This window comes from Ischnura elegans, chromosome 1 (genome assembly GCF_921293095.1).
Source record: "Ischnura elegans chromosome 1, ioIscEleg1.1, whole genome shotgun sequence".
In the NCBI taxonomy this organism is placed as follows: domain Eukaryota; kingdom Metazoa; phylum Arthropoda; class Insecta; order Odonata; family Coenagrionidae; genus Ischnura; species Ischnura elegans.
This window is the reverse complement of record NC_060246.1, coordinates 155,047,426-155,061,744: the sequence shown is the minus strand read 5'-3', so window position 1 is coordinate 155,061,744 and position 14,319 is coordinate 155,047,426. Positions and strand designations below refer to the sequence as shown.

General features: G+C 37.3%; 1 protein-coding gene and 1 long non-coding RNA gene across 2 annotated transcripts in view; both read right to left on the bottom strand.

Annotated features, from left to right (window-relative positions):
• Positions 1-3,843: 3,843 nt before the first annotated feature.
• LOC124172549 lies at positions 3,844-7,844 on the bottom strand. The gene is made up of 4 exons (XR_006868185.1): positions 7,621-7,844; positions 7,354-7,535; positions 5,529-5,653; positions 3,844-5,432 (listed from the first exon to the last, which is right to left on the bottom strand). It is a non-coding gene; the product is annotated as an uncharacterized LOC124172549 (long non-coding RNA).
• A 5,192-nt stretch (positions 7,845-13,036) lies between these two features.
• LOC124167515 overlaps positions 13,037-14,319 on the bottom strand; it is a 28,212-nt gene continuing 26,929 nt past the window's right edge. The window contains exon 6 of the mRNA XM_046545486.1: positions 13,037-13,405. Coding sequence (XP_046401442.1) covers positions 13,037-13,405 — 369 coding nt within the window. The remainder of the gene's footprint in view (positions 13,406-14,319) is intronic.

Below are 14,319 nucleotides of genomic sequence, written 5' to 3'. Positions count from 1 at the left end.
CTGCTAACAATTTCGTGTGCCTGCATCGCGTCCACTGTATGCCTGGAGGGATGTGTGTACCGGTACAGGGAGATAAAAGTGTTCAAGACGGCTATTCCCATTTGGCTTGGATTTATCCTCCTAGGATGCGCCACTATGTACTTAACAATGTGGGCAAACTTTCCAGTGGTAAAACTTTATTCATGCATTGCAGCTAAATGGACGCAGCACATGGGTTTTGGTATCACCTACACATCACTAATGGCAAAAATATGGCAGTAAGTTTTTACTTGGTTACTTGGTTAGAATCATAATTCTCAGTATCTGATCACAGGTAATTAGTATTCAGTAGCTCAATATGCTGAAATGCATTTGTGTTACCTTCATATCCGTGCGCTAAAACTGTGATAGACCAAACACAATTCCAAATTGTATTTTTATTTGTGTAAATTCTAAAATGCTGATTTAAACGCGAATTCTGAGGTATTCCCGCGAACAAACACATTCAATTCTCAACAGCAGAAGAAATGGACAAGGACACAAGGATGAAAGTAAGGATAAACACTCACACGATAGCAGGAAAGAGACAGGAACATGCGTTTCGGGGCACGAAGAGCCCAAGTGAAAAAAGCCACTATGGCTTATGCACTACTTCATTCATTCACACGGCGAATTGAGCGCAAACATACAAATAAATTGGCTGGTAAGGAAAGAAAGGATAGGAATATATAAAGGAAAAAGGACGAGGACAACGGTGCTGTGTCAGATGGAAAAAACACCAGAAGTCAGATGGCAAAAATGCGGCCTGACTGGGACTCGAACCCAGAGCCTCCTGATTGCCTGATATGACGTGCCATCATATTGGCCCAACTAGGAAGTCACCATCACAGAGTGTTGCCTTTAATTCAAGGGACAAACCCCATAAACTGGTCTATGGCTTTTACAGTCCACTTTCTTTCCCTGCATCGATATATTTAAAGAACAGTGAATTATCTGTGGTGAATAATTTAGGTGCTCATAAAGCCTTTAACTGTAATTGCGCGCAATATCCCATAATATATCTTGAGAGCATTCGTAGCCTTGCGGTAATGGGGAAGAAGCAAGCAATGAGGTAACACTGAGCCAACTTAATGGTAAAAAGTATGAGGGTGCTGATGTGTGCTCCTTAGAAAATAGAGCAGGTCCCTTTCTTTGTTCTCTTCCCGGTACCTTTCTTCTCTCGCTCAGTAATGACCTTTGCATGACTGCATTGTGAAGGCTGAGCACTCGAAGGGACCCCAAACATAAAAACCCATTGTCAACCGGCCTTCACCCTTGTAGAGCCTTTGCTCTAAGCTTATTGTATTTTTATTGAAGCTGGACGCTGCGGCGTCAATACGGGATTTGTCTCCATACGGTAGGATTTATTTGAGCGAGAAACAACGTGCAGTTCTGCCCCAAATTATTTTTTCTCAAATGTTTCTATAATTTACTGAATCGGAAGGCAAAATATTTCTCGAACCATTTGAAGAGTATGTTTCCTAATGATCATTTCGTTCGTTTGTTCTAGAGCGCACCATCTTGAAGCATCATCATGGTTCCACTGCAGCGAAACAACTTATTACTTCGCTAAGGGATCAAACATCGCACAAATTACTTAAGTGACTTTCCGTTAACAATTCGTTCCGTTTTATTCTCTCTTACTACTTAGTATCTACATCTTACCCCGCCGAAAGTCAAAACAATACAAAATATACTAAAGTGCACATGCAAACGAAGTATTCCATCGTTTGCAACTTACAAAACAGATCATGTGGTCGGTAACGGTCAGAAATACCGTTGAAATCAAAATTAGTTATCGATAGTCACGCCAGTGCGCATCATTTCTGCGCAGAAATTTAGCCGAAATCAATCACTGAAATTATTTACCGCGTAGAGTGGTACCGGCAAATGAATTTAATTCGAATGATCTCGCGAATGATCACTCGAACGAAAATTCACCACGGAAAGCGGCCTTAATCATGCAGTGAGTTTAAAGCTGGTAAAGTGTTTTATTTATTAACCTCGGTGAAATGCATAGACCTAGGTACCTATTCTCAACTAGCCCCAACGATGTGAGCCAAAAATGTAACAAATAAAATAAACGTACGAGTATTATTCACTTACTTAAATTTATACCTACTCACTCTCGTACGCTTCAAAATTAAACGTGAATTATAACTTATTACTTGCCCGTTGTAATTTGCATCAGCTGCTCAGCGGCAAAAGAAAACTCATAGAATTCTATGATTTTTATCTCATTGTAAAGAAAAAGTCTTGATCTTTCCAGTGATATCATAATATACACCCCTTACCGGGCTAAATTCAGAGATATTTGTGAGCAAAGAGAAGCTGATTTACATGGCATAGATAGGAGCCATGCGCTTTGGCGACAGAATTTATTTAAAAAGAATTATTTCCCGTTCATAGAAATCGACGAAAAACTAACTGAGTGTAGTAAACTTCATTTATGAATTTTTGGTTGCATTAAAATTATAGGTCACCGGTAGTATAATTAAAATATAAAAGAAAAACTTTTCGTCGAACAGGCATTTCCTGCAGACGACCGGATGCCGGAAGATTCGGCCTGGCAACGCTGCTTTAGAATTAAACGTAAACAAACATGATCGCATACAAGGAATAAGCATTACTGGATATAATTGATTGCGTAAGAGTTAAGTGTGCTGACTTTCCATATTGTCGCAGTAAATTCCAAGTACAAAAATTACTTCGTGGTGGACATTGGGAAGTGAAATATGAGATTCGCGATTCCTGATACTATTTGGGTTTCTGTAAACTTCGAATGAAGAGATTTCTTTGTGTACGTAAATATTATTTGGTATACTTTGGGAGGAAAGATATTACCGATTTTACGCATACTAAAGGTGTCTGCGTATTTACTTTCACAAGTACGATTCTCCATCCGCATTAATGAACTTGCTATTTGTGATGAAAGCGAGTGGCTGAGACCATCTTTTAGGTATGAGCCGTGCGTGAAACCTATTGAAAAACGTTAACAGGTAGTTATTGACAGGTACTTTTCATATTTAAGTCAACGCAGGCCACACCTTACATAAACGAAAGGACAGGATTCATAGCGAGATATTATAAGTGTAGTCATGCGTTTACACTGATGTCAAACAACACATTTCGTTTATGGTAAAAATCTGTTGAATCATCTCCCTTTTGGAAATCAGAATTCATCCCACAATGCATAAAACCTACTAAATTTTGTTGCCTTAACCGAATTTGAGGAAACCTTTCGAAAAAATGAATGTATAACCAGCCCTCCGAATATATTAACATTGGTCGACATCGATTTTAAATTACCTATCTTTTCTTCCACGTAATGCAAAATTACAAGATTGCACTGTTGGAAAGTTCTTGCTCCAGTAACTGTAGATTTCCAGGTCATGAATGCAGAGATGACTACTAACCACGAAGCAATCAAATTAATCTAATCTTTAGATAGAACGTAACCAAAGTATAAATTAATCTTCCAATAATAGTCATATTGAGTCTCAAAGGAAGTGCATCTTGCCATTTCCTTACAACAATCCCTTAGGAACAAGAAATTCATACCAAATGGACTTCTGCTTACATCATTACAGAGATACTAAAAGCTAAAAAATCACAATATTGTGCTTCAACCACTAAAATCTCCATAACACTATTCTAAATGAAGCTTGCCATTCACCTTGATGCCTACTGCAATACCCCATTACCTTTAGTTAAACTGGATACAATTTCAATATTCTGCTTTTCATCTCAAGGCCCTATTCTGGAAATATATGCACATAGTTACCAATATAGGGTTTGTAGGAAGGAATCAGACAAAAAATGATATATTACTACACTTCTGGTATACATATTTATTATTAATACATAACAAAAATTACAAAATATTTACAGAAAAGCACTCTACAATGTTACATAAATGCAGCAATACACATTTCAGTTTCACTGAGTGTTGGCTAAGAACATAAAAAGGAGAGCCAGGGCTCCCAAGAGACATTAAATTAGCTATTATATACTTTGTTTGTTTGTATATGAGGTATTTCTCTGCTGTCTTATCACTCTAACTTGCTTGTGATAATGTTCCCTCATATTTCCAACATAGTAGTGGGATTTTTTCCTTCAAATCAGTGTTAAAAAATACACTTCAGGCATTCACAGTAAATTTTGAAGAAATGGGCAGAGGCTAGTCTTAATAAGAAACATTTCTTTGTTAGCATTCAACACTGCATATGCCATGTGCCCCACTCCAGCAGAATAGAAGAAAAAATGAAGGCTACAGTAAGGAGGCAAGTTACAGTCCCTGTGAAGCAACTTAGGTTGTTCCCGAAGTCATTGTAAGAGCAAAAGATATAATACAAAAGGAAATATGTTACCAATGTTAGCTGATCTTGATTGTGATTAACTTCAGGAAACAGTAGCATTGAACATGGAGACCATCAGATTTGCCTTAACCTTATTTCTACATAATATGGAGAAGCTGGTGGACATTTTCAGGTTAATTTTATATATAAAGATATTTATATACATAGAGTGGAACACAATGTCTTTCAGTAATTACATGGCAATTAGTTAAACAGTACTTTAAAATAACGTTCACCGATGCAAATAATAATAAAATCCTTGCTACCCTTGTAACAACAATCCCTTGGGAGGGACAGCATAATTTTCTTGCCAATCAAGGTGCGCAAAGAAATTGATCAGCCCTATCGACAAAATCCCACTAACAATTAAGGAGGGAGTTTCTGAAGAGTCATTCTCACTCAAAGACGTTGACGCATTAACCAGTATACAAGATAATCACCCAAAAGAAAACATGGAAAAATTGCCCAATATTATGTGACGCAAACCTTTAGACCCTTGCAGCAAACCTGAAGATACTAGTTAAAATACTCAGGAGACACCTGTTACCACAAGCCAGAGGACGTGGAAGGAATCTTAAAGAAGCTAAAAAATCTCTAATAGACTTAACAGTATGACCATTTCTACTATGCACATTTAAACCATGCTATACATAAGGCATAAGCTAATTTATCAGTCTTACTCTTTTTAATTTTCTCTTTTTATTTATCAGTCATACTCTTTAAGTTTTCTCAACTCCTCAAAATATTTACTAATAGCCTCAATAGACTTGTGAAACTCTATTCTCCTTTGGATGGTAACATGGGGCTTACCATTGATACTCTCTCCCATGTGTACTTAATCTTATTCCCTCAGTTCCACATATACTGAGTATTTCCACCAGCTTCTCCATATTAATGCCAGCTGTAGCCATTTGGGAAATCATTAAGCTTGAAATAACACTCCACAGGGTCTGTAACATTGCCACCTTCTGTGTCTTCTACACATTGCACAGATAGTACTGCATACAGCATACGCAAGTAATTTTTTGGAGTGGTAATCAATGACAGACCCATGCCCTGTAAATGTAAAAAGAAAGACATTTTAACTGTTAACATAATAAAGAGGAACAATTTATACATAATTTATTTCCCAGAAAATATGATGGAATTTACCAGATTTACTGTCATATGATTACCCATTGCCTTTCTTCTGCCATCCATAATCATAAGAGGCAATGATATCTACCTCAGCTCCATCATTGCATTGCATAGGAGACTCTTCACTGGGAGTCATGCAACTGAAATAAATTATGTATACTGAATGAGGGGCCACATATTAATTAGCCAATGCACTGCACTTAGATTTCTGTGACTGGGTGGAATTAAAACTAAGGAATAGAAATAGTATGATAACATTGGAGGTAATCTACCGCTTAACTTATGATGTTCTTGATTCAACATTAGGGAGGACATTGTATATGTGTCAGACTCTTATACCCTATCATTGGTTAATGTGACACAAATACATTTTGCCACTTTGGAACTCATTAGCCTAACAAGAACATAAATCAGTATGTATAATGAAGTATTACTAAAATTATAAATTGCAATATTTCCACTGAGTTTTATTATGACAAAACGCGTTTCATTGCTACAAACAACATTATCAAGTGTTGTTGTCATAATAAAACTCAGTGGAAATATTGCTATGTCTTTTTAATTGTACTAATATTAAAGACTTCCACCATATTGTGCCCAAAATAATACCAGATATAGTGAAGTAGGTTGTAATTATGATAAATGTAAGAAAGCAACCACAATCAGGACAGAACCATCAAGAACAACAGGGAGATGATGTCGATGGATAGGAACATTTTCCTGCAATATTATTTCCACTAGTAAAATATGATTATATGCAATTCTTTTAGAAAGATAAGTTCAATATGATCATTAGCATTCACTCAATGCAACATTAGGAATTTGAAATGAATAAGGGTTCGCAAATAGTATGTCCAGCCTTGACTTTTAAAAAATTAACGACAGAGAAAACATTTCTTCACATTGCATAAAAAAACAGGTTGTGAGAGAAGGATGAACATCATAAAAGGAAAGGGTATGGCCACGGAAACAAAGCTGATTGAATTATAACTGATACTCCTCTTCTGGCAAGCACATGCAAATAGCTGTTAGAGGAGACAGGTAATCCCTTTAAGAAATCAAGAAAAAGTTTTTGATACGCGAAAAATATTGAAAGTCTTAGATAAATAAGTAGCATGTAAAATTATGACATAGAATAATAGTTGCAACACTGAGCACACCAGTGCTACTGTGCTGAGTACTTTACCTCCTTAAGAAACAATGACTAAGGAATAATAATCAAGGAGAAATTAGATTGTCTTCAATTGCTGAATAAATACTTAAGATATGGATACTATAGTTGAAAATATATTTTAGATAGACTTCTAATCCTATGACCTGATGACAGATTACCATAATTAATCAACTTATAATCCACATTAACACAATCCAGCAATTATTGATTTTCTATGTTAAAAACAGCAAATCTGTGGTAATTCTCTGGTTCTAAATATCAAACACTTTATATAGCTCACATCACCAAATTCCAGTCAACAGTCATTTAATCAATTATGGTTTCATCCAAAGGAACCAATAACAAATTACATTGAAGGACAATAAAAAATTAAATGAAACTAATTTAAAATTACACTTGAACAAAGTAATCATCACAAAAATTAAAGCCTCTGCATTTCCTAAATTTTAGTTTATATATTGGACCTACTACTGGTAATGTTCTTGGAATGCAATGTACATGGAAATAAAAAGCACACCGACTGAATATTTCCAAGAGATATGAAGGAACGTAATGCAACCACAAGGCACATTAAAAAAAATGAATTAACTTTCACATTGGGTTTCGGGGGACCAATAACGCTACTACTTACAGTCTCATTTTTTTAACTGATGCGGTGAAACTTACGGTGTTAAGGCCAAAGTGAGAAGCTTCTCCACCTCCACAGCTTTCGTACTCGATTGCATCGTCAACCTTTGACCCCAAAGATCGCTCCTACCTTTTCCAACTGGAATTGGCGACAGACGAAATAATTAGGGTTGCCAAAACCCGATTCATTTGCTCATTCCCAACACATGACAGGACGCACACTATAAATGAAACAAAAATTTATTTTCAGCTAATAACATACTTCCATTCTTAAATTCGCAATGAGGTATTTACTAGAACACTTACCTATATTCACTGAACGTTCGAGAAGAACTCTTCTGTCCCTTCGTAAATTCCTTCTTCCGCACAAACCGCCCCACTTTACTAGTGGATGGCTTCATCGTTAAAGCAGAGAAGGCTGAAAAACTGGCATATTTCACTAAAATGTTAGAGAAATACTCGACTTTGTAATGTATATTTCAACACCGAAATCTCTGCACTCCTGTAACGCTTCAAGCCATTCACTTGTTTCTCTGAATTGTTGCTAGTTGAGAGTCGCACCAACCTAAGAAATTTGACCTTGTTGCCAAGTCGAACGTCTCTTTGACATATGTCATTTCTTGCGATACAATGCTTTAAAATTGCTTTCTAATATAAGTAACCTATATAGTTTTATGTCTGAACATTTCATATGCCAGGATATCGTATTCCAAGTCGGGATTAAGTCCATACTATATTAAGGAAACTTAGTATTATATTACTAAAAGTACCGTTGGTACCTTTGGTAATAAGTCAAGATAGAGTTTAAAATACGTACATTTTGTTCATTACCGAGAAAAATAAGCAACTGAAGCAAATATTTTCCCGACAAAAAATTATAAAATTGTATCAAAAACCTTAACAACTCTTGATATTTGTAAATTTTGAGAAGATACAGTCGCTGTTGTGACTACGGATCTATCTCGCTCAAACTACCTTAACTCAATAAATAGAACAAATTTACCACATTATTTAGACATACAATTCAATATCTGAGCTCTTTATCTTTTCTTAAAGGTCATGACCCATTAACAAACCAATTTTGGACATTTATAAAATATATGTACGACAACTCAATATTTGTAAAATTTAGTTACGTAAAAACCTTCACAAAACATTTTTACTGGACGTTTCACTCCTCCTACTGGGAGCGTTATCAAGAGAATGGAAGGAATTCATGGCTGTACATTATCTGTTGCGCCTCGTCCCGAGCTTATATATGTTTTTCGCTACCCATTGTTGTGCCGGATTTGAATTTTAGGCGATAGCCGTTGGTCATTATATTGTGCTAGGAACCCTCTCCATATACGGCTGAGGTTATACCCATCCTCCCTATTAAAATTATTAGGTCTTTTCGCTATTTCGATGGATTCACGTACAAGACGCGGATGGTATTCTTCCGTCTTCGCTAATACCCGTGTAGCGTCAAACATTATTCTATGCCCAGGGCTGGAGGCAAAATGTTCAGCAACAGCTGATGCGTCCCACTGATGTAATTTTAACGCCCTTTCGTGCTCCTTAACCCTAGAACTACGGACTGGGTCCAATAGACCCAGTTGGTAGTTTTGAAAGTTTATAATTATGTCAAAAATGCACGAAACTCATTTTGACGCCGTGACTTTTCCTACCTGTATGTCCTCTAAAACATAGCAAGAAATAACGAGAATGGGCTCATTACATTTTATAGTATACTACAAAGTTACACAGTGGACGGACTGGGTCCATTGGACCCAGTCGACTATTTTCAATGCTATGGGTAATTCATTTCAACTTATCAGCAATTTTCTTATTTACTTTGTATTTTCGGGAGATTCAATGTTTATGGAGTTATAAACAAAGTCGTAGGTGATACCAATTACCAATTAGTGGGCAATTTTTCTGGATTGGCTTGAAGCCTTTCATATGCTCTTATAATGCCACATTTAGAGTGATACGGTCAGAAACATGTATCCACATCGTTTCGTAATGGGTGGTTTTTGCAACTTTCTCTGGTTTGACGCATACACAGTGTGAATTATCTACATTCAGTCCCTAAATCTGTTAGTTTTATATGTGAGACCGTTCATTTAGCGTCTGCGGTGCTTTCGTGGTGGTAATTCAGAAGTTACGCTAGCAAGCTGGAGTGGTCTTGCTGCCTGCTGACATTACTGTTATTCCAACTATCTAACTGAAGGCATTGAAGAATTTGAATACCATCATTGCATTTTGATGCCGTACATGGCAAATACAAACCTTTATGGATTATATAAAAGATTATACTCCTTCATTCTAAAGTAATATTTCAGAATTTACCTCATTTACCAAATCGTTTACTCCTCAGATGGATTAGTTAGATGAAGTGGTGTATTGATTTTCATCTACTATGATCTACAGCAATTTTATTATTCCTACCTTTACCGGATGTTTAGTGGCACCAAATTTTGTGTAGTGAGGTATTGATGTGACTGAATTCATAGAGGGACTATTTATATACTTACTGTGAAGTTGAGGAGCTAAGAAGTCGGCGTCGTCCTTTGGATATTACAGTCAAAATAGCTATCAAGATATTTTTAGGTAGGTAATAATAAAAAAGAATTGTTTATAATTATTGTACAAATTAGCTGTTCTAGTAAAATTATTGAGCTCTTTGAATTGCTTGATGATATCAGAAACATAATATGAGACAGTGCTTTGCTAATGATTACCAAAATTCATAACTAAGGAGTAGCACGAACAATGTTATCTTCCATTTATATCTAAGTACAGCTTGGAATGATAAATCGATCAATTTGATTGCCACGATATCGACAGGCTTGCTAATAGTGGCACACATTTGGAGTGCGTTCATCTAAAGATTGCAGAAGGACGTGTTCAGCATCTAAACATACAGCGCTGACAGGAGGAGGGCAGTAGTGACTTCGGTGGAGATGAAGCCTAAAATGTTGAGTGCGGATGGAGAAGAACTGAACCTTGGGCGATTTTTCTTCATTTTTCTGAGAAGATGATAGAAATACGGTTATTGGGAATTCCTATCGGGAGAAAGGTTTTATTTTACGCAATCTGAAAGAGGAGTGGTAAACAAATCCTCATGCCACTAAAAAGGGTAGAATGCGAAGGCGTAATATTTTGTGTCATATCCTGTGCGCCGTGCGGAATTTTTATTCTGTCTTCTCCTTTTTTGCTAATTTTGCGTCCTAACATCTTTGATGTTGTTAGAAAATGGACCACTATTGAATGGCTTTTTAGAATGAAGAAAATGACTCTGAAATAAATAAGGTTCTGGGATTGCTAATATTTACCGTTTTTACAAGTCAAAAATGAAAATGTTTCACAACTCTGGAGTAAACTAGACGGGCGACCAATATTCCACAGTATTGTAGGGTGAAAATAATACTGCAGGTTATTCGATTTGATGATACGACAGAAATGAGGAAAAGTAGAGGCGAAGATAAGTTGCAGACTATTAGAGAGATATTTGATGAGCAGAATGAATATTTGAATATGCATTCGTGCCAGGATCCTGATGACGAACAGTTATTGATGTTCCGTGGGCGCTGTACCTTTACACAGTATGTTTCATGAAAACCATGAAGGTATGGAATTAAAATTTTGAATAAAATTAGAATTTCGGCTGCAAGTGGTAGTGGTGATTCATACAAGTGGAATATCCAAGTCTGCACAGGTATATACTCTGATAAAAGGTGAGAGGTCAATCAAGGGAAAAGATTAGTTACAGGTATGGTTGAGGGACTAATCAGCCAGAAACATAATATGTGAAAGTAGACTGCCTACTACTTTCCAAAGGTTTAGCGATTGTAGAGATCATAAGGTAAAATAAACGAGGGATTCCACTCGAGCTCACGTCTGTAAATGCCATACAGCCTATAGGGTTTCCTAACAAAGCGGTATTTCATCAATCTCATGGAATCCAAGAGAATATCAATATCGGATGAATTTAAATCGCGAAAAAAAATGTGACACACTCCTTGACAACCTTAGCAACCTAGGAAAATAAGTGTCGTAAGTACAACAACAATAAGGATAGAAAGACACGAACATCCTCTTCACGATGTGCGAAAAATATATGTCAAGAGCATTCAGAAATTTTATGCAATCAAGGCTTGTTGTAGCATAGCAGTAATTTAAAAACATTTGTAAATGCATCATACTTTTGTTTCATTAAATTTGTTACATATCTTATTTATCATTGACAAAAAATCAATTTTTTAATTTGTGTTAATGTAATTATGCTAATAAATATTCATAAAAATGGGGTAGGTAAAGTGATATTTGTGGTAGAGGGAATAATATTATGCTTCCCTGCAGTACTAGCTTCCAACAAAATAATTTAATAATAATAAAGACGTGAAGAAATATGTTGGGGAAGTAAATAAGTTGGAAACCATCACTTAACTCAGCCTAAATTCATCATACACTGGTAATATTGTGGAAAAAATGTTTAAGGGTTCATTGGACTCAGTCAGGCTACTACGCGATAATTTTTTTTCAGTCTTCCTAGGGTTAAGCCTTTGGGAGATTGAACGCTTGCTCTGTCCCACGTAGCTTCTGCCGCAGCAGCAGGGAACCTCATACACTCCCATAGATTGAAGGGGAGGATGGCTATCCTTCGGTGAAGGTAGGATATTCTGAATCTTCTTCACGGTGCACAAGCGAGTCCTAATGTTGCCTTTATGGAGGATTCTGGCAATTCTATCGGTGACCCCGGAGATGTATGGAATTTTAGCGTATGTAAGTGGCTTTTTCCCCTTGTGGCCGTCATCTTGAGGAGGGTGTTTTTCTTTCATTGCTCTTTTAAAGAAAGAGACACTATAACCATTGCCTTTCAGTGCCCACATAAGGTGTTGCATTTCATCACTGATATGCTCAGCATCACACACGATTTTGGCTCGGTGGGTTAGCGTTTTAATGACGCAGGCCTTTTGTTGTGGGTGGATATGCGATGTTGAATTCAGATACCTGTCTGTGTGGGTCTTCTTTCTGTACACTGAATGGCCTAGGCTTCCATCCATTTTTCTTTTAACCAGTACATCTAAGAAGGGGAGACAACCTCCTTCTTCGAGTTCTTTTGTGAATTTTATGTCTGATGTACTGTATTTAGATGTACGTGGAATTTCTCAAGTTTTTCTTTTCCATGTGGCCAGATCACAAAAGTATCATCCACACATCTCAACCAGCATGATGGTTTCTTCTCGCTCGTCTCAAGTGCCTTCTTCTCGAAAAACTCCATATATAAATTGGCAATCACAGATGAAAGTGGGGAACCAATTGCCGCACCACTTTTTTGTTCATATATTTGCCCGTTGTAAAGGAAGTAATTGTTTCTAAGGCAGAATTCTACCAAGTTTGGGTAGTCTTCTGGTAGTCCATCATCTGTAAGAGTTCTTAAAATTTCCACTGAATCGGGGACAGGAACTTTGGTGAACAGCGACGTGATATCAAAGCTGACTAAAATATCTCTTTCGGTCACTCGAAGGTCTTTCAGGATCTCTATAAAATGCGCCGAATTTTTTATGAAGGAGTCCGTTCTACCGTCGAAATCCTGGATGCCTCTTGAGAGATAACGGGCTAACTTATAGGTCGGCGAACCAATGGTATTTACAATAGGTCTCAAAGGTGTACCTTCCTTATGGATTTTTGGTAGACCATATGAGCGTGGAGCTCTGGATGCGGAGGGCATTAATTTTCAATGATTTTCCTCGGGAATTGAAGACCTCTTGATCAATTCTCTCACCTTGCGCTCGATTCTGGCTGTCGGGTCTTTATTTAGTCTCTCGTAAGTAAAGTCATCCAAAAGGGAGAGAACTTTCTTGCCATATTCTTCCTTATCCATGATGACCGTTTCATTGCCTTTGTCAGCTGGAAGTACGAGGATGTTGTTATCACACTTTAATTCGTTCAAGTAACGTAGTTCAGCCGCTGGTAAATTTAATTTAGGCATTTTTGAACGTCGAAGCTTTCGCACAATTTCATATCTCATGCTGTCAGCCTTGTCTGGAGGAAGAAGACGTATTGCAGCCTCTGCTCCTTCAATGATGTTATCCGCTGGTAGCTTCTAAGGCGCAATTGCAAAGTTCAACCCTTTTGAAAGAACTGAGACTGTCTCTTGGGCCAAATTCTTCTTCGATAGATTATAAACCGCACTTGGCAGTTCAGTCTGCGGCTTCTCCTGCCTCAATGCGAAATTTTCAAATTTGCGCTTCTGCTTGAGAGTGGTATCTTTGAGAGTATGAGCGGATGAACTATTAGTAATTCTATCTACGATGTCCCAGTACTCACGATTCAATATCCCAGAAAGCTCCAAATGAAGGTGATATAATTCCTCCGCCACCACAAAAAGTGACATACGCGTAGCACGAACACGTTCACGTAGGAGAGCTAGGCTGGTTCGCTTGAGAATATTCTTGGCCTTTGGAGTTTTCAGGTGGTCGGATTTGAATTTTAGGCGATAGCCGTTCGTCATTATATTGTGCTACGAACCCTCTCCATATACGGCTGAGGTTATACCCATCCTCTATATTAAAATTATTAGGTCTTTTCGCTATTTCGATGGATTCACGTCTTCGCTAATACCCGTATAGCGTCAAACATTATTCTCAACGATTATTCTTATTCTCGAGTGCTTCGACGTTCAAAAATGCCTAAATTAAATTTACCAGCGGCTGAACTACGTTACTTGAACGAATTAAAGTGTGATAACAACATCCTCGTACTTCCAGCTGACAAAGGCAATGAACGGTCATCATGGATAAGGAAGAATATGGCAAGAAAGTTCTCTCCCTTTTGGATGACGATACTTACGAGAGACTAAATAAAGACCCGACAGCCAGAATCGAGCGCAAAGTGAGAGAATTGATCAAGAGGTCTTCAATTCCCGAGGAAAATCATTAAAAATTAATGCCCTCCGCATCCAGAGCTCCACGCTCATATGGTCTACCAAAAATCCATAAGGAAGGTACACCTTTGAGA